Source organism: Vicugna pacos, chromosome 10, assembly GCF_048564905.1.
Source record: "Vicugna pacos chromosome 10, VicPac4, whole genome shotgun sequence".
Lineage (NCBI taxonomy): Eukaryota > Metazoa > Chordata > Mammalia > Artiodactyla > Camelidae > Vicugna > Vicugna pacos.
Genome location: NC_132996.1, coordinates 60,889,513 through 60,913,235, shown reverse-complemented (window position 1 = coordinate 60,913,235; position 23,723 = coordinate 60,889,513). Strand labels below are relative to the sequence as shown.

The following is a 23,723-nucleotide window of genomic DNA, read 5'->3' as shown; positions in this document are numbered from 1 at the left end:
CTGAGCATCTGTTCTAAGGGTTCAGAACCTACAACTTCAAACAATTTTTAAAAAAATTCATTGTATTCTGTGGGGAGTTCTATAGGCATTCTAAAACTATTTAGCAAAGGAAGCCCCACTCAAAATTCAAAACAGACAAATGGCATGCAACCACTGGTCATCTTCACAACATTCCTTAGCACAGCAGCCTGGCAGCGGCAGATAAACAGATCATGTGTGAGCAGCAGAGAAGCCTCAGACTTTCAAGGAGGAAGAGAGCCCTAGTAAGACACCCGGACAGCTTCCCAGCGGCCCCAGAATCTGGGCAACAGGAACAAGCTGTGCCGTCCGGCATCAGCAGTAGCTAGGCATAAGCAAAACTGGTATTACCTTCATCAGCAGCATGTAGGAGACGAGGTTGTGCAAGAGTGTGGCCAGCAAACGATCTTCATCATCCTCTAGGCGCTTCCGGTCATGCTCTCCCAGGGACAGGTACCTGAGCAGAAGACCAGGACAAGTCAGCCTCCGGGGGGAGAACACAGAATTAACTGGGAAGGGGCTGAATTTGCATTTTCCCAAGGGCTTCTAAGCCTCATACCTGTCTATCATTTCCTGAGGGCCCTGGTCCATACCCATCCCTTCTCTCTCCAACATCACAGCATCTAAGAACGCATCTTCCCAGAACTGCATTTGGTCCCACAAAGTAGAACGCTCTTTGCCTGTGTAGAATAGAGTTTTTTAGGGGCTTATGTAAACACCCAAAGAATATGGTTGCCAAAGCAAAACAGAGTGAACTCCAGATAAAAGGGAGTCATTACAAATTCCAGGGCATAGGAAACATGAGCCTCCCCACCTCAGATCTAACATTCCTGCCACCAGCCCCAGCTGCCTCCAAGTGAGGCCCAGTCCCTCCCAAGGAGGAGGGATGAACACAGCACACAAAGAAAGGTGGTTACTTATAGAAAAGGTCTCCATAGCAGCATCCTCTAACTGGTCCCACATCGATCCTTTGTCCCTTCCTGCCAATTTGTGAGCAGGAAGGACCGTGGTAGCAAGAAAAGTAAAAGAAAGGAAGACAGAAAGACAGAAGCTGTTGATTAATACCAAACTCCAGTCTCTCCTAGTTTTTACCCATTGCATTTTCCAGACCCAGTCAGTCTCCTGCTTCAGATATAAAACTGCCCTCTCACATCAGCAATGACATCAGCAAAAAGCCAAGGGGCTGCTTGTTTGGTGCCACCCTCTTCCCCAGCTGAGTCCAGCTTCCTTCCAGTGCAAGGGGCCTTCCCAGTCTGTTTCTCACCTAAGAGTCCTTCGTAGAGATAGACTCGCTGGCTTACATCTTCAGAAGAGCGAACTGGGCTGCCCACCAGCTTCTCCTTTACACTTGGCTTCAAGCTGTGGGCTTTACCCTAGAAAGAAGAGGCAATAGGTCAGCTGCCCAAGGTACCAGTGAACAGGGGCAAAGTAAACCAAGCAGCTCATTAAGAGGCTCACACACCAGTCACCATCATTAGCCACACATATTCCAGCAGCCCCGCCTATGCTTCTCTGCTTGCCTCAAGGATTTGACCAGAAGTCAATCTGCTCTCTGTTACTGCCTCCCAAAAAATGCAATCATGTTTTCATTTTTACTTATCTTTACCCTTTAGTCTAGATAAGATTCTTTGGTCTTAATAAAAAATTAGGCAACTTCTCTATAGCAGCATGGTGCAGTAAAAAGAACACTGGGTTTGAAATTAGACTGACCAAGTTTCAGATTCCTGCCTCTTACTGTGCGATCTTAGGTACAAAACTTAGTTCTCTGAGACTCATTTTCCTCACCTGTAAAAGGAAGGTTATAACACCTGCCCCATAAGCCATTCCAGGGATTAAATGAGAAAATACATAAAAGCACTTAACAGCGTCCGGCACATGGCTGGTATTTGATAAATGTTAATTTCTTTTCTCCTACCATCTCTTATAAATATCTTCCCACATAGATATACCACTAACTTTATCTGCCACTAATTAGATATTATACAGTATTATTATTATATATTATTAGATATTAGACGATTAGATAGGTATTAGACAATATTAGACTTTCTATTCAGTCAGAAAAGATTTTCAGCGGGGTAAGAGGTAGTTTTCATGCCCACATCACAACACATGCAATAGCATAAGCAGAGAAGCAACTGATCAAAAGTTATTAGGCAATACCTACTTAGTGTGTCTAAATGCCAGTTTCCTGGTTCACAGACCAACCCCTTGTTCAATGAACCATATTAACTTAATATAACTTATTTCTTGCTAAAATAGCCTTTTTTGAGCCAAGAAATTTAGGTAACTGCTGTCAGCAACTCAGCTGTACAAAGAGCCCTTTCTCAGAAGCACAGGACAAATCAGAATCTGTCCCAGGAAGGTGGCAGGAAAGGTAGCACACAGATCAATGGCTTCTTGCATGACTGCTACTCCATAACATGGATCTTAACCTCCAGAATGGTAGCACACCAGATGGATTTAAAGTTCTCTTAGTAAAGGCTCTGTTTAGACTCAGGAAGAGTTAAAATCCATTAGCTTGAATGGCTCTGCTGACTCTCAATCCTATTCCCTACCTTCACTCTGGGATGTCACCTGCTCTATTAGAAACACATATATAGAAGGTCCTGGGGGTGGGAATGATCACCAGTGTTACATAATTTATTTCATTTAAATTTCATCTTCCATTCTCCCCATAGACCAAAGATGAGGACCTATGAGCTCCTGTAAAGACTATCCATTCTTATCTCTGCCTAACGAAGTAGCGAGTGTATCAGAATGCTTAATGCTGCCTAAAGATGCATGTACACGCTGGAGGGCAGCATGTCTAAAGACAGGGACTGAAGAGAATTAACTTAACTACAACTGATCACTGGCTTATTGTATAACCTAGGGCAAGATCTTTTTTTCCTAAGGCTTTGTTTCCCTCACCTGTCAGAAGAGATCAGTTGTAGCCGAATATACTGAATTGCAAACTTCTTGAGAATGGGAATCATGCCTTATCATCCTTGTTTCTTTAGTACAGAATCTGGCATTTAGTAAATCATTTAGTATTAATGAAGGAGAGCTTCAAATAACTGTTAGGAATACACCAAAATAAAGCAGTGACCAGAATAAAACTAGACTAGCCCATAAAAATAGGTAGGCTGGTACAAAGAGAGATGTAACTGCCCTGACATTGCCACAAAGGCATCACTTTGTTTACTTTAAACACAGGGGTTATTGCCACATAGGAGTCGAAGCCTTCATCTGACTGGGCAGGGAGCCCAACTCATCAATGATTCAGGAGAGAGTTCTAAAAGTCCCAGATCATGGAGTCAAATGACTCTGAAGAAAGCTAATTTAAGAAACATTTTCTTTAAAGCCAAATATATGAGGGTTATCCATTCCTTCCTTCCTCTTTTCCTTCTAATTCCCTCCTAACTTTTCATCCTTTTCTAACCCATCCCCATCCCAATTAAAAAATTCTTTTGTTAGTAAACGAAGCTTACAAAGATGGCGCTGGTGGCAGAGTTGGTTTCAATTTCACTATCAGACAAAGTGCCCCGAGAGCCCGCCAAGTGGGCGCCGCCCTCACCGCCTGGTCCATCACCTGCGTTGCTGCTCAGGTCACTGTCCGCCCCAAGGGTCTCTCCAGAGCTATTGCTCACCTGGAAAGGAAAAAAGGTAGTAAAGGATACTACCCAGGGATGCGCCCCAGAAATGCCAAGCTGTTAGAGGTCTCTGCTGCCATTAAAAAAGTATTCAACTTCAAAGGTATGTCAGAGGCCTCTGGAAGTACCTTCTTTACAAGACGAGAAGGCCTGGGTGAAATCTCAGGGTGTGATCCCACGTACAAAGACCTATGACAGTAAACATCTCCACCATGCGAACCAAGCTGACCTGAGACTAAGAACAGCCTCTGAAGGAGAAAGTAGCCCCCTTCTCCAAAGGGGAACCCACATCCCACCCACCAAGATGCCAGCGTGGTGTTCCCCTACCACGGTGCTAACTTCAGAGTCCTGACTTGAGCTTCGGATCATAACAGCTGGACTCACACCGATGACAGAGTCTGGATCAGTCCTCTGAAACAAGACACATTAGGGAGGTGTCCAATCTACTCTGTTTCCCTAAGGAATACTGTATCTTCTTCCTTTTCCCCGTTTCCACCCTCCTGTTATCATCCCTAGACAGGTCATGAAAAATTCAGTTTTTTCCTGAATATAAAATATATATGACTTACAAATAAGAAAAATAATGAATGTTAAAGAAATACATGCTCGCTACAGAAAATGTATGAATAAGGAAATAAAAATAAACCATAAATTTACTACCTACATCAATCATTGTTAACTCTTTACCATATTTCCTTTCAGTCTTTTCTCTATACATTTTAAAAATAAAATTTGCATTATACTGTATATAGCTTTGTAAACATTTCCCCACATAACTAAATTCTTTGAAAATAGTCATTTATGGATAATGATATTGTATTACATGGATATTTTACACTTATTTCATCATTCTTTTATTGTTATTGTTTCAAGGTTGTCACTTTGTTTTGTTTTTATCTTAAAGAAGTATTGTGAGAGAGCAAATTTGATGCTTGCAATTTTCAACAAGGTTGTCACAAACCTGGGAACCAGATGTCAGGCTCACACCACTGTCTGCGCTGACCTGGGACTTCTTCTCCTCCGTCTCACCAATGTCAAAGACAGGTTTGATTACTTCAGGCCCTGAGTAGGGGAAGGCTTCTGTTACTCAGCACACAAAGGCTGGAGGCAGGCTGGCAAAGGGAGTGGGACAGCAGCACAGCCTGGCCCCAGACCTGCTCAGCATGTCCCAGTCACCTTTCCAGGGTCTGCCACTCGCTCAAGCCCCACTGGAAGGAGAAGTTCCCAGATGCTTAAAGAACCAAGCAGGAAAAAAAGACCTGGTCTTAAGGGGTTCTGTAGCCATCTCAACCTGAGAAAATTCTGAACACATCATCCTAAAACAGAAAAGTTCCACAAACAAATGTCTGAACCACATTCCACTGCACTCAGAGTCAGAGCTTCACTTGTGCCTGAAACCACTGAGGGGTCCCCCTGTCACTTTGCTTCCCAAATAAATGTGTCTGAAGGGGCTAGAAATGGATATGGCCAGTGAGGTTAAAAAACACCAGCTGTTTCAGTGGACACTGCCTACCCCTTCCCTGCAACTTCTACATTTAAGATTAAAAACCACCCTCATATTTCCCGTCCACCCACAATGGTATGGCAGAAGGACAGAATGACAGAAAGCAAGAAAGCGTGCCTAGGCAAGCCACCAGAGAGAGTTGGGAAGCTACAGACTCAACACGGAGGGACAGCAACCATCTCTGCCAACTGTGCCCACAGGCCTTCTAATGGGTGAGGGAGATATCAGCCAATGAGGGGCACTGAAATGGGCAAATGTTCTCCCCACCAACTCTGAAGCAATAGAGAACCAAGCTCTAAGGTATTTTACTCAGGGGATGCCCTGATTACAGCCTGATTTGCTACAAGGGGAAGGGGAAAGAAGCAGCCTACAAGCCACATACCTATGAATCACATACCACCTACCTGCTTTCATTTCAAATACCCTCCAAGAGCAAATTTGGGGTGGGGCTGACAAAGCGAGCCTGCCCCAACTGGGCCTGGGGAGTTGGCAGGTATGGGAGACTTGGGAACGGGAAGGGGCATTTGTTCCTTACTCTGTTTTTCCAAAGCTTTTTGCTTTTTCACTTCCTGGTGCTTGTTCCACAATTCTACCCCAGATGCAATGTAAGCAGGAGAGAAAGACAGAGAGAGTCAGAGGCTGGTCAGACAGACGAAATGGAAACCCACCCACCCAAGCTGATTCAGTCTGAGGTACAGGATTATAAATCAAGAGATAAAAAGAGATCTTCACAGTGGACAGGGAGGTTAAAAAGCAAGAGATTCAATGCCTTCCCCCAGCTCAAGAACTAAACACTACAAATTCTTAATCCTAACGTCAATAGGGCAGTAAAAATCCTGCAGGGTGTTAGAGCTGAAAGAGTCTTTTTAACCAAGCTCCTTCATTTGGCATGAGGAAACTGATCCCACAGAGGCTGGAGCACTTGCTCAAGATCACGTAACTTAGGATCAGTTTAAACTTCCACCACACCATGCTCTCTCTGCCAAATGAGCTAGGCAACAGCAAACTTTAAAGATTCCAGATAAGATAGATGATCACCTCAAGCAGCCAAAGGGTTTCAGAAGCATGAGCACAAATCTGTTTGATTCACTGGATTGGACGGAGGCCACTCATGCAGGCAGTTAGCATCCCTTCTTGCTGCCACCAAAAATCCTAACTTACTCTCAGAATCAGGGCCTACCCTACCAAGAGAACCATTCTTAGTCAATCATCTGGAAAAGTGCTTCTAGCAAAGGTGACAGAGAACACTAAATAGTTAAGAATAGCTTCTTAGTAGGGGTAAAGAAGAGAGAATACCGATCATAGCAATTCTTTTCCTGGAAGAACTTTAGAATCTACTTGGTCCAATCTCCTCATTTCCCAGATGAGGAGACAGAGACCCTGAAAGGGGAAGCAATTTGCCCAAAGTTGCTTTCCTAGTTAGGGGACGATACAGGAATAAAACTCAAGATCTCCAGACTTGCCAGTCAGTACACTTTCTGGAACATCACATCAAGTAGGAGAAAGGCAGGATTGACTGGTTCCTCATTACCATTAATGGGAGCAAAAGGCAACTGCTAATGGATGTAGCAAAGAGGCATCAGCTAGCAGGCTATTGCTCAGGGACATAGAACCAGAAAAAGAAAGACGCAATCTAGATGACTCAAGGTCAGGTAAGAGTGAGTCAAACAAAGGTGATACCCAGACCGCTCACTAAGGCTCTGCCTTAGTGGGAATGGAGAAACACCAAATGTAAGCCAGCTCTAATCCAGTGCAGTAAAGAAATGTTTAAAGGGAAGCTAACTTAGAAATCTAAACCTCAAGGTCCAGGACCCAGGGAAATGGGGTTGCTTGGACACATTCCAAAGGAGCAAATTCAAGGACAGTATAATGGATGGATTGGGGAAAAATGGCTCTAGAGATCCAGACAATCATAATTTTATAGCTCAAAGATGCACCTATAAACTTTCTTATAGCTTCCAGGAGCTCATGTGGCCTCTCCACTATGTGAAGAAATCCAGATGTAAATAAAAGAGAGGGACGTGGAGTACAGCTCAGACTCTGGCACTAAGTCTTACTGGGCCCTCTAAGCAAAACTTCCTAAGATGAAGGTGGGGCTATAAATGAAGCGTAAGGGATAGAGAAGTATAAAACATACCATTAGAAATGGACACAAATCTAACCTCCTCTCTAGAAAGCAAAGCATGGGGAAAAGAAAGGTGGGATTCTGCATGAATTGAAAGGAGGGAGTGATATTTAAGAAGCTGTAACTCCTCCACCACACCAAACACTGTGATACACACCAACAGATGCTACAAAATTCTCTTCCTTTAAACTTCTGGTGTCCAATTCCTTGGGACTCCTTCCTGGAGCACTCGATGCCCGGGGCCCCAGCTGGGGAACTCTCAGCTGTGCCATGGCTTTCGCGTCTCCCCGCCCAGCCAGGCCAGGGTCCTTGCCAACTGGTGTGTTTATGCTCTCTGTTGGACTCCTCTTCCGCTTGTCTGGTTCTGGGGAAAGGATCAAACACAGAGGCCAAAAAGAGACGGTGAGCGAGAATCAAGGTGCAGAAATGAGGTGGGAGAAGCAAGGATATAGGAAGATGTGGAAGCAAAGAAGTGTGAGGAAAGAAAAGTTGACATCGTCTTTTTCATGACAGAAAAATACCCACCACAAACATGCACTAGGAAATAAAATCCCAGGGCCCAGTGGGAAGCAGACTGGCCCTGGGAAATTTGTCAAGGGGACAAGTTCATTCTTTTCAGAGAAGAGTGGGAGAGCTCTTCTCGGAGAAGCGTTCGGTATGCTGCCTCCCTGGTCCTACCTTTACTATAGTAGTGGGTCTGGGCGATCTCCAGAAGCCCAAAGATGCTGGCCATGCCTCCCAGACCTGCGTGGGCATAGGACTGCTCCAGACTGAGGACCGTGCACTTGAGCAGGTCTAACATGCCCTTGTATACCTTCCGACTGATCTCCTGCAACAATAACCCGGGGCTGGAATTGGTACCGCTGCTTCTGGCATCCACCTCCCTCTTCCCAGTTGATTCCAACTCCCAGCCCCCAGCACTGACCACATCTGGGATGATGTCCTGCCGGGCATCGTCCTCTGACTGCACTGTGCGATTCAGCTTGCTCAGGACAAAGACTCGCAGCTGCTCGCTCTCCAGCAGCCGTCGCACCTTCTTCATGTTGAGCCAGCCAACTCCCTGGCCATCCAGCACGCTGTGCACCACCTCCTTCAGGAACTGCTGGTTCTCACTAGGGGGGCCACACACCACTTCTGTGGTCATCAGCTCCTTTGCAGAGCATCCCCCCTTTCACAAGACTACATGTTTGCCTCCAGGGGCAAAATGCAAAGTCAAGTCTCCAAACATCCAAGTCTACTCCACCCCCCGCCTCTCCAGATAGCCTGGTTTGCTCAGTTACCCACCACTGCTGTAACACTCTCCTCAACACCATGAGCAATTACTGCTGCACAGGGGTTGAGTCAGAATGGAAACAGATTTCATCTACCCAACAGAGAGCTTCCCTCTCATTTTTGAACATCCCTAACGTTCAGTGCAGGAATCACTACCTCTAGCTGAGAACTTTTAAAACAACTCTGCCGTTTATTACCTGGAATTGCTGGATCGACCCTGAGGTGATGGAGGCTCTCTTTTCACTGTTGGGCTGTGTTTAATGACAGATGACTTCTGGTCGACTAAGGCCCTTCTGTTTCCTAGAGCCAGGAATGCAGAAGGAGAGACATCACTATTGTAGTCCAGCAGCTAGTGTCAGCTCAGCTCTCGGCAGCCATGTTCCACACCCATTCCCCAGAAGGGCTGGGTGAGGATGACCCTGGGGCATCACACATAGGTAGAAACCAGCCATGGCAATGTGGAGGAAGTGGGGATGGAGCCTCAGGCCACTCCACATGCATCAGCAGCATGCCCCGTGGACAAGCATAGGAGTCACAGGGGACAGGGCAGGGCAGGTCACTTGTGTGATACGCTTGCTCCATGAGGAGGATGGCCCTCAGGCAGGCACAGAAGATGCTAGGAAAAAAAAAGATCATGCATAGCTCACGGGCAAGACCCACCTTCACCACTCCCGGGGCCGGCTTCAGTAACAATCTCCATTAGAGTATTTAGCCCAAATACTGGGACACAAAATACACAATTAGTAGGTGCACCATGACATCACAACCCCTGTAAGTCAGATAACCTGAGCACTCTCCCAAAGCTTAGTGCACATAACCTTTGGTTCTTAGTCACCTCAGAGCTGGAAGCCAAGTGACCAGCCAAGACAACCAAGGTTCTAGGAAAGACCATCCTTAAAACTGTGGCCTCTCAAACCAGAGGCAGGGTAAATGACACAAGGAGCCTTGAGGTACTAAACAGGCACATGCACGAAAGAGGGACCAGTGGTTTTCATGAAACATCTAGCACAGGGGTCCAGAGGGCCTGCAGGTGTGCAGAGGGAAGAGACCCATCTTGTAGATGCTGTCACGGGAAGTGGGCTGGGGTGTGAGGATGGGAGCTGGATGGGAGTGATAAGTGCAGCAAATGAAGGGAAGCACCAGCATGCAATGAAAGCATTTCAATTGCTCTCCCCTTCAACTGGATCATAGGAAAGCCAGCGATACCAACACCTTTCCATCCCTAAGCTACCGAGGCATGTGTATCGACACCACAGTGTTGGAGCTCCCTACACCACTAGCTATGATGTCTTCCTGGCCATCTATCCTATGTTCCCGTCCCCACCAAAGAACATTCCTTTGATTCCCACATTTTTAATCACTGGGAAGAAAGGTCAGTTAAAAAATACAGGAAGCTGCTTCTCACTGTACTTTCTACTGTGATTAAATATTTCAGCACAAAATCCAGAGTAAACAAATAAAAGTCAGAGTAAATTCAGAAGAGCCCTTCAAACTGTCAGAGATCACAAATGAAAATTAAATAAGGGCTCAATTGTCCCTAGAAGCCAACCAATGCTACCAGGCCCACTCACAGGCCTTACGTTGACATGAAGCCAAAATAAGAGGCTTCTTGACTGTATAAACACTGCCAGGCTCTTCACAGCCATGCCCTGGTGAGCCAGTTCTTGGGATGGAGGGTGTCCTAAGTTCATGCAGTAGGAACCTGGCACAGGACTGGTGGCAGCTGACGAGCCCTATATTAATTATGTTCCTCTGACTAAGGTTCCCCCAGAAGCAGCAGTAATCCCCCAGCTGTCATTATCCTAAGTGATGTAACCGGGCCTTCTCTTTAGCTACAGAAGGCAGTTTCCATCAGAAAACCAGCAAGAGCCCAAGATGTGCGGTGAAAGCCATGAGAAGCGACGTGAGAGGCAACAGCCGGACCAAATGACCCAGCACACACAGGACTCCTGACGAGCACCCGCAGGCCTGAAATACTGCCCAGAGATGCCTGACCTAGAAAAGGAGGGCCGTAATTACCTTTCAGACTGGGGAAGGGGGTGGTCTTCTCTCGGGCACCTTTGGCAGGCAGGGTGAGGTTTGAAAGACTGAAGCTCGTGCTGTGATTCCGATAGAGGCTGCCTGTCAAGGGGAGGGAGTGAGAGCAGTGAGCTGGGGGGATGAAGAATCAGAGCGCTACATTCCCATGACCGTATCGTCATCTTCACCTTCCTCCTTGTCAAACAGAATCCCAGCACCTCTGCTCTAGCCCGGAAAGGACCAAGTCTAACTGAGGGCAAACAGAAGAGCCACTGCCAGGATTGCTCAGAACCCAATGACAACATTCTCTGACTGCCTCCCATGATAACCTCCAAGTCCGTCCTCTACTGCTGACCCAGCATGAACGCTGGCAGTTAATGCGCTTCTGGTCTGAAGCTGGTGCTGTCCCCCATTCCAGCTTCTGAAAAAGCTCACCATCATAATTATCCCCCTTGTTGGTTTTCTCTGGTCCCTAAGTCTGTCTTCAGTCTTTAACTGACACCACCCCTCACATCTGGTAATAATCTCTATGCACAAGTCAATGTCACATAGATTTCAAGGTGTGTTAGTAAAAAAGTCCTTCCCTAGGCAAAGAAGATACTAGAGAAACACTCAAGCCAAATCTGACCAGGGTATTTCCATAAAATTAATATAATGATTATTTTCCAGCTGACCAACTATCTTACTTGAAATAGACTGAAGCCTCCAGGTATAAAGATAATGATTAATCTACCCCTGTTCTTTATTCAAACTCCTCTGAAAATACCTTATTTAGCATCACCCAAACGAGCTGAACTGGGGCTTGATAATGCCAACCCCATCCTATACTTCAAGTTCTAAGCAACATCTGCCGTGGCCAGGTCCTGCTGGAGAGAGGATGGGGCAGAGGCATGAGAGAGCTGAAGGCACTTACTGGCGAAAGACATGATGCCCCCGAAGCCTTCGGTGCTGTTGTTGGAGACGGTGGAGGTGGGCGAGCTCGCTCGAGAGTCTGACTCTGCATCTGAGTCGCTTGCCAGTTTCAAGCTGTTGGGCCGCAGCAGCTTTTGAGCCCTTGAATGCACAGTGGCACCTATGAGCCCCAGGCAGGGGTACCTAATCATGGGCGTGTGGGTCTGACACTGCACTGCAGTCACTGCTCCCTTCCCACAACTCCCAATGCCTAGATCAAAGCATGACCTTCTGGGGATGGAAGGACTGCAAGAACCTGTAAACTTCTCTGACTTCCTGGTTAACCCTCGCCCGGGTCCACTGTAGTGAGGTCCTTCAGTTACCCATCTAGAAGGCATCCCCAGGCTCTCACCGATTGCCATTGACATGTTGGCTGAATCGGGGAGTGTAACTTTCCCCCTGCTCCTCATCATCTTCCTCAGGGGAAAGGCCATACTGGGGCTCGAAGTATGGATTGTCATAGATTCGCCGGCGCACTGACCCCTCTCCAATTTCTGCCTGACGCTTGTCCACGTTCGATTTGCCAATGCTGGGAGGCACAGAGGGGAAGGGCTTGGAGATGCCCACTGCTGCCTTATCATCCATCTCTGTTGAGTCGGCAGGTTCCTGAGGGACATATTAAACAAAAAGTAGTCACCTGGTGTCCAGCGACGCCTTCCTATGTTCTCAGTTTGGCAGGGCTGAGCCAGACCTGTCGGATTCCTATCCTAAGGAACGTGGGAGGAAAGAGCTCCGTGACACCCCCGTTCTCTGTCTCCACAACCCATGCAAGGGGGATCCTTGCTAACCCCTAAGCAAGGCCAGATGTCCTCCTTCTGGGGTCAGAACTGTATCCTATAGGTTCTAAACTCTAGGACCTATGGAGATGAAGATGGGAAGAACGTGAAGCAAGTAGAAAATTAAGCTAATAGCATCATCCTAGCTTTCCTACCAGAGATGAGGCCCACATGCTGAGTAACAGTTCTCACTTATCCACCCCTCCAAGCCCTCACGTACAGAAGTGGCTCCATGGATGATGGTGCTGGGGCTACTGCTGGCGGTGGTGCTGGAGCTAGAACGCAGAGGGGGGTTTTCCCGAGAGTTCTCGCCATCTGGGCCAGGCTCCTCTGCTTCCTTTGGGTTTTGCAGCTCATCAATTGCTACCTCACTGGCGTCCCCCAGTGCTGCGTGTGTCAGAGGATCCACATCTGTCAAAACCCAAGGATGGCAGGTACAGACCACGCCATCCCAGAACCCCAAACCCTGCTCCGAGCCGGACAATTTCCCCAAGCACACTTACTAGGAGTATCACCATTGATGTCACATTTCATCATTTCACTGACAAAGTCACCAAGGGAGGAGTAAGAAGAGCTTGAGTCATCATAATCCATACTATCACTGCCACTGAAGAGTGAAGAGCATAAAAATAAAACAGAAAGGAGGAGCAGGGAAAAGAATCAACAAGCAGCATTTTTTTTTAATCAAATCTTTTTTAATCTGTTGTTCTCACTCTTTTTGTTGTTGTTTTTGTTTGTTTTTTCTCCTTTTTCAGTTTTATTAGGTAGAAACAATAATAAGTACATATATGTAAACTAAACAAAAAGTGCAGTATACTGTATATACGTATTTACATGCAATATAACGTGTATGTAGAGTCAAACAGTAATAACAACCATTAGGAAAAATAAACAGAGGAGCACTCTTAACTCAAGGCCAGGGAACAAGATAAAATGAGGAAACAACACAAAACATTCAACTAAAATACAGCCCAAGGCTTCAAGGACTGATGTCTAAATCCTATGAGACTCTGCCATCGCGCTCAGTAAGGGCTAGTGAGAGCCTCTCAGCCTGAAAGAACTGTTTGGCTGCCATAAGGGCTGCTGACCTGTCATCAGTAGGGTCAGAGTCAGAGTCGCGCTCTGGCGGCACGCGCAGCGCCTCAGCCAGCTGGGAGCTGCTGTCGTAGACCCGATAGTGGATGGGCTGCAGCTGGTGGGCGTACCACTTTGGCTTGTCGCCAATCAGGGCTGGATCGAACATGTCTGCCCAAGGAGGAAGAAGGAAGAGGGTCAGCAACAAGGAGGAAAAAGGCAAGCAAAACATAAGAGGAAGGTAGGAAAAAGCCTACTGCAGAATAGGGATGGAAAGGGCAGGCTGAAGATTAGAAAGGGGAAAGCAAAGAGAAGAGCCATCAGGAGGACAAAGACAGAAGGTGGGGCAGAGCAGAGTGTTAGGTAGACTCACTGTTGTGAATTCGCTGAAAGGCATAGTTGGTGGGGTTGAGGATCCATTCTCCAAAGTACTCCACAGCCTGAGTCCTGGCCAATTTCTCAGCAAAAGGAGTCTGCCGGGGACGTGAGGCTAGAAAGGAGCCAGCTTGAAAAGCTACCACGGGCCGGGGGAAGAGACGCAGGGTACGTGTGTGCATCTGAAAGCCCTGCAGCACGTTGGGGGAGTTGAAGAAACGGACCATGGCCACTCTGGGGAAGAAGGGGATGGTGAGACGACCCGAGTCCCACACCCCGCAGAGTGAGGGGCTCTCCGGTCCAAGGTCTCAGACCGCCTCCCACAGTCATCACTCAACAGGCTTCCAAAGTCAAGGGCAGAGGTATCTTCAAGAATCATCAACCCCCGTTTTCACTCAAGGCCTAAAAGGCCTGAGCATATAATGAACTATTTCTTCCATTTACTAAGTGGCAAATATAAGCAAATATTATACATATTTTATATACAAAGAAACTCTGGCTCAGGGAAGTAATCTGCCCCAAGGTCACTGAGTGAGCAGAGACCAACTGAGAGCTCATGATTGTCCAGCTGGCTTGGTTGTACCTGGTTGCGACATCCACAGAATCCACATCATTGCCATAGATGAGTGGGTTGAATTCTGTAGAAGGTGTGGACTGCAGGTCATTAGAAGGCCTTCCCAAGAGAAGAGGGATCTCTTGGCCCTCATGGAATTTCTCCAGATTGAGGATGGGCTGGGTGTTGAGACTCATGCTGGCGAGAGCCTGTGGAACAGTAAGAAGTCCCTCACAGAAGGCAGATTCCTGGGTAGCTCGCCAATCTCGTTTCCCGGGAAAGAGCCTTCATCTTTGAAATAAGAATCCAAATATTTTAATCTTTAGAAAACAATCTGAATTGTGAATTTTTAGCTTAAGCCAATCTGACTCAAGGCAACTTGTTCAAATCTGAAGTCCAAGGCAATAGTTTTCAAATTTGTTTTAGCTGTGAAATCTTGTTTTTCAGTTGAAATCTACATGGAAGTATAAACAACTGAAACATGTAAATAGAAGAACTTCTCTGAAGGACATAAGGAACCCAGAGCCTCACGTGCTCAGTGGTCCCAAACTAAATCAACCCCCAAGAGGCTCCATGGGGCAGTTTGAAAACCACTGGCCTAGACCTGCAGTGTTTCTTACATGTTAATGAGAGAAGGAATCACCTGGGGATGTTGTTAAAATGCAGATTCTGATTCAGTATGTCTGAGGTGATTCTGCATTTTCAATAAGCCCTGGTGATGCTGGGGCTCTAGGGACCACACTTTGAGGAGGGGTCAGAACACAGCACCACTGAGCCCGAGGAGCATAGTTTCTACAAACATTTAAAGTATGATTCCAGGGGGAGGGCATAGCTCAGTGACAGAGTGACTGCTTAGCATGTACAAGGTCCTAGGTTCAATCCCTAGTACCTCCATTAGAAAATAAATAAATAAACTTAATTACCTCCCCACCTCAAAAAAAAAAATTAAAGTACAATTCTATATGTCAACCTCCCCACCACATTAGTCATACTGAAGCAATCATCAAGAATGAAAACACAGCAAAGGAAGACAGCTAAAGAACTTTCTGAACTCGCAATCCTCACCAGACTCTGCAGTAACAAGGTATTATATTACATCAGTAGTGATGAAGTAAGTGAGAGCAAGAGGGATGATATGAAATGACCCACCAAGCACATTTCACCAGGAGGTACTGCTAAGCAACTGAGACAACACAGAAATTCCTGAAGACCCTCCACATGAGGGATTCCTAAAAAGAAATACCGAGCTATCTACTGGTGGTCCTACATAACACACACAGCAGGACAGAGGAACAGGACCTTGTCAAGTTTTACCTTCAGGTACTGTGTTCAGCATGCAGAAGAAGAAGAAAATCAACCAATGAAAAAAATGCATTTAAGGGATTACTCAAAGAGAGGAATTTTTGAAGAGAGGATTCTATAGGGACCAGAGGTCAATTCAAGAGGAAATATAAAAGGAGCCAGATTGTCCAACTACTAACTCTCTCCATATAAGACTGAGAGAATGCTCCAAGGCCATAAAGAATGGCAGACGTGACAAGAAACAAAAAGTGAAGGGTTGTTTCATACAGCATTACAAGTGTCTGAGGGTGGGAGAGCACACACAATGAATTAAAAGGAATCTAAAAAGCCCTTTTTGAGATTTACCCTGCTACCCAAAAATGGGATATACCTCTTCTCAAGCCCACCCAAGGCTAAGAAAATCTACTCCGCTTGAAGTCTGAAAGAAAACTGGCTTTTAAAATAGCTGTCTGCCTACAGTAGTCCTATAGCTGCAGTTTCTCCCCTTCCTTTTCTTCATTCTTCACTTACCTGCTTTAAATGTTTTTTCAACTCTAATGATTCTGGTTCTGGCAGGATAGGCAGCACTTCTGCATTGGTGGGGGCAATCACCTACACCAGAAAAAAAGATAAAAGGCATGACCTTAGAACTAATAGCTATGGAGTTTCTCTTGCATAAGGTTATATGACAAGCATAGGAAGTTATATATATAACATTATATCTACGCAAATACGTATGTTATGTACACATGCATGTTGAGACATACATATACACACATATATGACATACACACACACCTGGAAAGGAATATACCTAAATGTTATTGATGACTATCTCTAGATAATAGGGTTATGGTTTTAATTTGCTACTTTATAATTATTTGCATTTTCTAAAGTTTCACGATAAACACAAATAAGGGCTACCTACCAAAGTTTGAATGTACTTACACTGCAGAATGGTAACATACATTTTTTTAAGTCTGCACTGAAAGACAGTTTCTTACTAGAAACCACACTCCTAGAAAACCATCAGATGACCTACAGCAACTGTAACAGTCCTGCAACGGTATCTGCCCTACTGCTCTCAGAAGATGGAGGGAAGCTCTTAACTCTAGCAAAATGAAATCTTATGATTCTTTGAGTTCTAACCAAGGACCTATTGAGCCAATAAAGTAAAAGCACCATTTTTTAAAAGTTGTTTCAATGAGTCTCACAACAGAAGTCACCCACAAACTCGGGACCTTCCTAGGAGTAACCTAGAGAAACAGAACAGAATCCAGCGCTACAATGCCTTGGCCAAGAGCCTCACCCTGTTGCTGTCCAGATCCACTAGCCATACGTCATCAGGCATTTTGAAGTCCAATTTATAGAGGAAGAAGCTGGCAGGGACCCCGATGATGTACGGTGTTGGAGCCAACAGCAGCTGTGGCAGATAAGAAACAAAACTGAAACCTATTGTGATCACTTATTATTGAATTAGGGTTTTTCTAGATAAAGAAATGCACGTCCACAATTTTTTCCAAAATCCTTAAAGGCAGATGTGTTTCAAAGTTCAGAATTTTTCAGATTTTAGAAAGGTAACAGTGTATATTCTACATATTATGTAGCACCTGCAGTGGTGTAGCTAGTAGCCTATAATCATTAATGTTAACTGTGATAAATAAAAAACATAAATAGCACAGGTTTTGCACCAGATCAGTTTGAGTTAGGTCAGATTCTGCAGACAAATAGATTATAATACGGAATTCAGGACCAGTACTGATTTACAACCTTTTCTGGGCATTGAGCCTTTTCCCTCAGAGCTGGACAGAGTTGGAAAAGAGGTGACAAAGCCAGAGGACACCTTGAGATTCACCTGTTCTGCAGATGCCATGCAGGTGGGCAGCAGTGGGATAACAGGAAACATATACTCCAAGGGATAGATCATTGCCACAAATGCCATCACGGACATGGAGAGTGCGTTGTAGTCTCGGGACTGTAGCACCACCTGCCAAACCATAAGGATCACACAACAGTACAGGTAAGATTTATGAGAAAACAGCTTCCAACACCACAATTTAATTTCTATTTCACCATGCCCATGGCCCGGGGAGCTTAGTTTCTACAGTTATCACTGCCCTGAGCCCCACCCTGCCTGCCACTTCCCAATGCAAGCACTGTGATAATCCTCCCTTGAATCACCCTTTCACCTTCCTAGTTCTTGTACCCCCAAATCCCAGGGTCACTTACGGGACCAGAACTACTGCAGTGTCCAGAGAACTAGGTTGGTGTAGTTAAGGATAATTCAACTGAGTGTCAAGCCCTCTGAATATACCCTACATGATATCAATACCTTAATTCAACCCACACCTGCTGAGAAGCTGTTGTCTACCTGTTATCTCCTGGAGACAAACAATGAAAAAGATGTAGTCCCTATCCTCAAAGAGCTCATGATCTAGCCTCTGCCATGCTTCAAAGCCCCTTCCCTAGAACAGTCTGGAAAGCTGGTCTCTCACCTTGTGCTCTAATAGGATGCAGGTTAGCACCTGAAGGCAGGCATCCACACCCAGAAGTTCCAAGGGAAGGTGCAGTGGGAAATCTACCAGGGTGAATCGAGAGGGGTCTGGAAGAGCAAAGGTCAGAGCTTGCTGGAGCTCCTGGGGTAGGACCTCAATGTCCACTCGCTTCTGCCCGGAGACGGGTACTGGGGAGCGCAGCAATCGATAAATCCAGGCCTCAATCTCTCGAAGGTCATGCAGAAGGGCACTTGACTTCTCTTCTACTAACAATGATCCGGTAAAGATGCGCCACATGGTGTCCCTGAGGAGCAGACAGCAGGAAACAGACACGTAAGCACCAGGAGCTGAAACCCAACTGCAACTGGAAAAGCCCACCCTTTGGGCTGAGAGAGGACCACACAGTATACACAAGGGTAAGAACAAGTGCAAAAATACATGTAGAGCAAGACTTAATGTCCTGCCCATCATGAAACATCAAATTCCTCAGCATCACTGCACACAATGATGGGAAGACGTCTAAACACAGTAGTCTTGGCTTGCAAGGACTAACATGATATGCTTAAGTAGGTGTAAAGGACCTCAGGCTTTAGAGGAAATTTCCTACCCACCTCACAAGCCAATTATACCTCAACTCTAAAGGCCTCCCCTCTCTTCTGAGCATCAGCAGCAAACCGTACCTTTGTATGCCTCGAGGGATACCTAGTTTCTTGCCCAGCAGCCGCTCACTACAGCAGTCCACCAGGCGTTTGAGGGTGTACAGACACTCTCGGAAGGTGGAGAAGAAGGGGTAGTGGCTGAGCACACACAGCGATGTCAGAGTGCTGTTGCGGGAGCGGCTCCCTGCCTTGGCCCGGTGTTTGCCCCGAGGAGACTGGCTCACGTCCGAGGTGGAGTCAGCACTGGGAGGCTGCAGGGACGAGCCACTCTCTGAGTTCTCAGTGCCAGCCTCTTCTGAGACGCAGGTGGCACGGGGTCCTTGCTTCCCACGGGACCCTGCCCCAGCATCCCCCTTTTCCTTAGGCATGCGTTTCTGGAAGGAGCGGTAGAAGTTAACACAGATGCCATAACGCGTGACTCCAGTGTCCTTGTCGGTGAGAGTGAAGACAAAAGAGGTGTCGTCCCGCAGGCTCATGCGCCGCTGCCGCACACTCAGACAGCCCTCTGGCTGGCAGAAGAACACGACATCTGGGGGCAGGGGAAACTCAGGGTGATCCTCTAACGGGTACCGCCTTAGCAATTCTGGAGTCTGGGCCACACTGTCACTGCTCGGGTGCCTGGAGAACATAAAGACAAATTCAGTAGCCTGAAGGAATAGACCGCTCTTCCAAATTTTAACCACAGTCAAGAAATAAAGTTCAAAATGCTCTTTTGGATAAAGTCATCTAGCTGCAGAAATTGGACAACATGGGAGCTGCTTGCCACATTTAGCTGGTAAGGCTAAATGAGGTGTGCATTGCCATGAAGACACCTATCCTAAAATGAAAGGAAAATGGAGACAATAAAATTATCACTAACACCTTAAGATGATTAACACCTTTCAAGGTGTATTAGCTCATGAATTCCCAAAAGAGCATGTGTAGATAGAGAAGGAGCACAATGTACTTTTTCTTTTTATGAAATAAGGAAATTGGGGTATATAGAGTACATTTGCTCAAAATTACAAAGATGCTAGTTAAGAGCAGAGTTTTGCTGTCTCGGTTCCTCCAGGCCAATACCCTCAATCCACCTGTTTTGTTTTCACTACTGGCAACAAGGTTTCTATCACGGTAAAATAAAAGGGGAAGAATGAGATATGCAAAGCAATGTGAAAATGGGGAATGGGGATAATTATGGATTTTATGGCTATCCCAGATGACAAGAAAAAAATCAGTCACTTCTTCGTTACCTGGCCCCTACGATCACTAGATAGTCAAGTAACCGAGGACAGAACTTCTTCTTTTGCACCATGGTTTCGATTCATCAGTTCATCTCAGAGAAACTTTAAGGCACCCAGTGCGGAGTCAATGTTCCCAGGAGGAATTCAGGCACCTGAAAATCCAAGTCTAATAGGAAAAAAGTACTGATAAGATCCACTGCTGTGCCTGAGGGACTCATCCCTCTCAGTTTCATCCCAGCCAAGGACAGGGGTCAGAAGATCTTCCATTTTAGTACTAAAGATAGGAGAACATGACCCTTTTCCTAGCCCAGAGCTCTGCCCAGGCTTATGAGCTCACAGAGTCAAATGTCAAGAAGTAGGATAAATAATGGCTCACCTCCCCATCCCCATAACACAAACCAGTTCATTTCCAGCCTCACCCCTGAGGCTGTTTCTGAAAAACAAGCCTAGTCAGTCTAATCTGGACTTAGTTATTATGATAACAAAAATTAAGTCATTTTCAGGACTGCTCCAGGGTGGATCAGGATCAAACCAGACTCTCTAATCAGCACTAATCTGCACTCCTAGCTCTAGGTGGAAACCTAATTATTCTCTGTTCCAATATTCTGCATTCAGCTTGATGTGGAACTATCATATAGACTGTATAGTTAATTGCACTCAGACAATAACAGCAGCTGGCTACTCTACCCCATGTGATTTCAAATGAAGAATTTCTATGCCCCAAAGGCTTTATCTAAACCATTTTTCTTTCCTCTTCAAGCAAGAAAGGGGCCCAGTGGCTACTGCTACTAGCTCTGCCCTTGGTGCTGAATCACACTCTGCCCCTATTCTGGTCCCAGGATTTGGAATCAGTAATACAATACACACAGATTAAGCCTTGTCCTTCTATATCTTTTAGTGATTAGGAACTAAATGCAGAAATAACATTATTTCTGCAAGGACAGGGAGAGGTGCTCAGAGGAATTTCTAAACCATCGTCCAAAAATTAGGAAAAGCTTACATGGCCTTAACTATAATTTATTTCCTGTTGGGTCTCCATATACTTCTCTAAATAAAGTGTTTCACTTCATGACAAGGATACTTTTAGCGCTTCCAGTATTCCACTTTTGTGCTCTACACATGGCCACACTAACACTTTGTTCATTACACACATAGAGAGAATCCCATTACACTACACACACTCTCACACACCCTTCCCTTCTTTGCTGCTGTGTGAACTCCCATATATACAACATATGTACACCCTGTATGCTTAAGGCTTTATTTGATTTAGATGAGTGGAAGTTCTATCTCTTTTCTCCCCTAAGTAATAATAATAATAATAATAATAATAATAATAAAAAATAAATAAAAGACCAATTTGCAACACCTCTCAAATCATCAAAATACTTCTCCCTCCTTTCCCTTGCTCCCAATAGAGGACCTGCAGGTAAGAGGATTCAGTTTTGTCTCCATAGCAACTCTGGCTCCAGCACTATTTATAGCAGAGCCACCACCCCTCCCCTGCTTGGTGACCCGCACAGTGCTAGCAGCTGCTACTCCAGAGTTGGCCAGTGCCCATAATAATTCATTCTCATTGAATCTGAAGACACCTCTTCCACTGACAGTACCTACTAGTTATTAGGTTATCTTCTCCTCCATGTGCCTTTAGTTTCACTTTGTCCTAATTGTGGATTTTGATAGAGATCTCTCCTTTCTACATAACCAAAACCAAGTTCCCAAGCTTGCCATATACTCATTTCTAGACATCCCTACCACCCCTAAAGCCCTTCGGTTCTCTCCAATGCTTTGCTGTCATGTGCATACTGCAGAATGTGGGACACTGTTACAGGGCAGAGTTCAGCCCCTCCCAAGCAGAATGAGAAGGGAAGGGAAACACAGAAATGAAATGGGAGATGGGTAAAAGCATAATTCATTCCATAAAGAATTATATTTAAAATTCCTAGTAAGAGCCAAAGTATCTAAAAATAAAACAACTTATAGGACTAGAGCTCACAGCTAAGGCTTGGAATTTATGTTTACATTGAAAACCAGGAGCCCTCTCCTGCAAAAATCTCAAAGATCACACCTGAAGCATCTTCTACTAATATATTAAGCATTAGATGTCTATTCTTGGTGGGATCCCAGCCCCTCTCCCGAAAATCATTAGATAAAACTGAAATCATTATCATGCTGTACAGTGCTCATTTCCCTCTAAAGCCACAAGGACCCTGAGATCTTGTGACTATTCTAGCCACTAGTGATAGGATGGGTTTTTAGCCTCAATTCATATCTCATCAACAGCCACTGCCTTCGGTTATTCAGATTGCAGAGATAACCAAGGCTTTTCTTCCCATTCTCTTCCCTCCTTACAAAGACTCTAAATCTTCCAACTACCTATAACTCACATTCTGTCTTTATGTCCATCCAGACTCAAGACTCTGCCTCCTGCCTCAACCGTATTTACTAACATGCAGCTCCTCGTTTCCTAGCTACTATATTCCAAAAGCATCAAGCTCAAAACGCATACCTATCTGCTGAAGTCCTACACAATTATCATCCACTCCATGCAAGTACAGATTTAGAATCCACAGACCTTTAAGTTATCGATGTCTTTTCAGCTTACAAATGGGCACATTAACCAACCCTTTGGGTTCGTCCGTCGTTTTAGGCAAGATGTCATAGTAAAACCACAGGAACCGGAGAGCGATATGACATCTTTGCTGACGTGAGCACAACAGAAGGCTCCCCTCCACCTCCTCCCCAGGCAGTGACCTTGCAAGCGCTTCAGCAGACTGGTCCAGCTCGGGGAAGAATGAGAGCAAGGAGGCAGGCAATAGGCAGAGTTGAGGTGGGCAGGAAAAGGAGGACGAATTTAGAGATGCAAGAGAATGGGGATGGAAGCAGTAACAGGAAAGATTGAACCGCGTCTCCCTCTCCAGCAAGTCAATTTTGAAACACCAAATTAAAAAAAAAATTTTTAAGAACCAAACATGCTTCTCCAAACCCTAAAAACCCAAAAATGTATCACACACACACACACACACACACGCACGGGCACATGCACGGGCACACGCACACACGCGCGCCATGTGCTTAGCCCGGCTCGGTCCCCTAGCTGGACAGCTCTGCCCGCCTCCTCACCTGCTGGACAGTTCGCCCCCGCCCCGGAACCAGGGCCGCCCGCCAGCCCCGCAGGAATCTAGCCCCGCAGCCACGAGCTGCGCCCAGGCTCGCAACCCGCGGCCCGAAAGCCCCCACCTCTAGCCCCACCCCCTTCTTCACGGATCCCCCCGCTCTCCCTCTAGAGACTCCCCACACAAACTCCTTTAGGGCCTCCATAGAGGCCCCTTCCCTCTAGAGCCCGTTTCCTCTCAGAGCCTGTTTCCCCCGAGGAGCCCCGTCCCAAACACTCTTCCAGAACCCTCAGTGGCCCAGACCTTCCTACCTCCCAAGCCTCGGGGAACCTGCCAGGCTCCGCCAGGCGAACCCCGGCAGCCGAGCGTCAGTCGCTCCCCTGCGCGACCGCGGCTTCGAGAGCGCGCCAGTTCCGCGTCTGCACTGGGGGGCGAGTACCGCTCCGACGCGGTGAGAGAGGGGGAGGCTGAGGGGGGCCGGGGCCGTACCATTCACCCCCGGGGGTCAGGACTGCACCAAGCCGAGCGCTGAAGGGCGGAGCCGACCGCGGGAGAAAGGCGGCTACGCACACACCTATCCGTGTGGGAATGGGAAGACGACGGGGCGCGCTGGGCCAGCCCACCGCCTCTACGTGCCAAGGGGAGGACCC

General features: G+C 46.3%; 1 protein-coding gene across 35 annotated transcripts in view; it reads right to left on the bottom strand.

Annotated features, from left to right (window-relative positions):
* The window catches only part of MADD (MAP kinase activating death domain), a 36,480-nt gene extending 12,806 nt beyond the window's left edge, over window positions 1-23,674 (bottom strand). For 2 of the 35 annotated variants that reach the window (XR_012076732.1, XM_072969913.1), the window contains exons 1-27: window positions 23,385-23,629; window positions 19,967-20,123; window positions 18,759-19,355; window positions 18,079-18,382; window positions 17,439-17,570; window positions 16,893-17,006; window positions 16,115-16,195; window positions 14,333-14,511; window positions 13,748-13,983; window positions 13,389-13,545; window positions 12,804-12,907; window positions 12,521-12,711; window positions 11,877-12,130; window positions 11,487-11,626; window positions 10,574-10,675; window positions 9,215-9,274; window positions 8,752-8,854; window positions 8,208-8,394; window positions 7,961-8,111; window positions 7,440-7,646; window positions 4,615-4,715; window positions 3,981-4,064; window positions 3,492-3,650; window positions 1,283-1,391; window positions 936-998; window positions 578-698; window positions 370-475 (exon numbers count right to left, since the gene is read on the bottom strand). Coding sequence is in view for 34 of the 35 variants with exons in the window: in XM_072969913.1 (XP_072826014.1) it covers window positions 370-475; window positions 578-698; window positions 936-998; window positions 1,283-1,391; window positions 3,492-3,650; window positions 3,981-4,064; window positions 4,615-4,715; window positions 7,440-7,646; window positions 7,961-8,111; window positions 8,208-8,394; window positions 8,752-8,854; window positions 9,215-9,274; window positions 10,574-10,675; window positions 11,487-11,626; window positions 11,877-12,130; window positions 12,521-12,711; window positions 12,804-12,907; window positions 13,389-13,545; window positions 13,748-13,983; window positions 14,333-14,511; window positions 16,115-16,195; window positions 16,893-17,006; window positions 17,439-17,570; window positions 18,079-18,382; window positions 18,759-19,355; window positions 19,967-20,028 (4,104 nt within the window). In the remaining variant the exon portion in view is untranslated. Of the gene's footprint in view, window positions 1-369; window positions 476-577; window positions 699-935; window positions 999-1,282; window positions 1,392-3,491; window positions 3,651-3,980; window positions 4,065-4,614; window positions 4,716-5,692; window positions 5,747-7,439; window positions 7,647-7,960; window positions 8,112-8,207; window positions 8,395-8,751; window positions 8,855-9,214; window positions 9,275-10,573; window positions 10,676-11,486; window positions 11,627-11,876; window positions 12,131-12,520; window positions 12,712-12,803; window positions 12,908-13,388; window positions 13,546-13,747; window positions 13,984-14,332; window positions 14,512-16,114; window positions 16,196-16,892; window positions 17,007-17,438; window positions 17,571-18,078; window positions 18,383-18,758; window positions 19,356-19,966; window positions 20,124-23,384 lie in introns of all 35 variants that reach the window. The other 33 variants (XM_072969899.1, XM_072969915.1, XM_072969900.1 and 30 more) reach the window with 28 other exon arrangements.
* Between the last annotated feature and the right edge of the window lie 49 nt (window positions 23,675-23,723).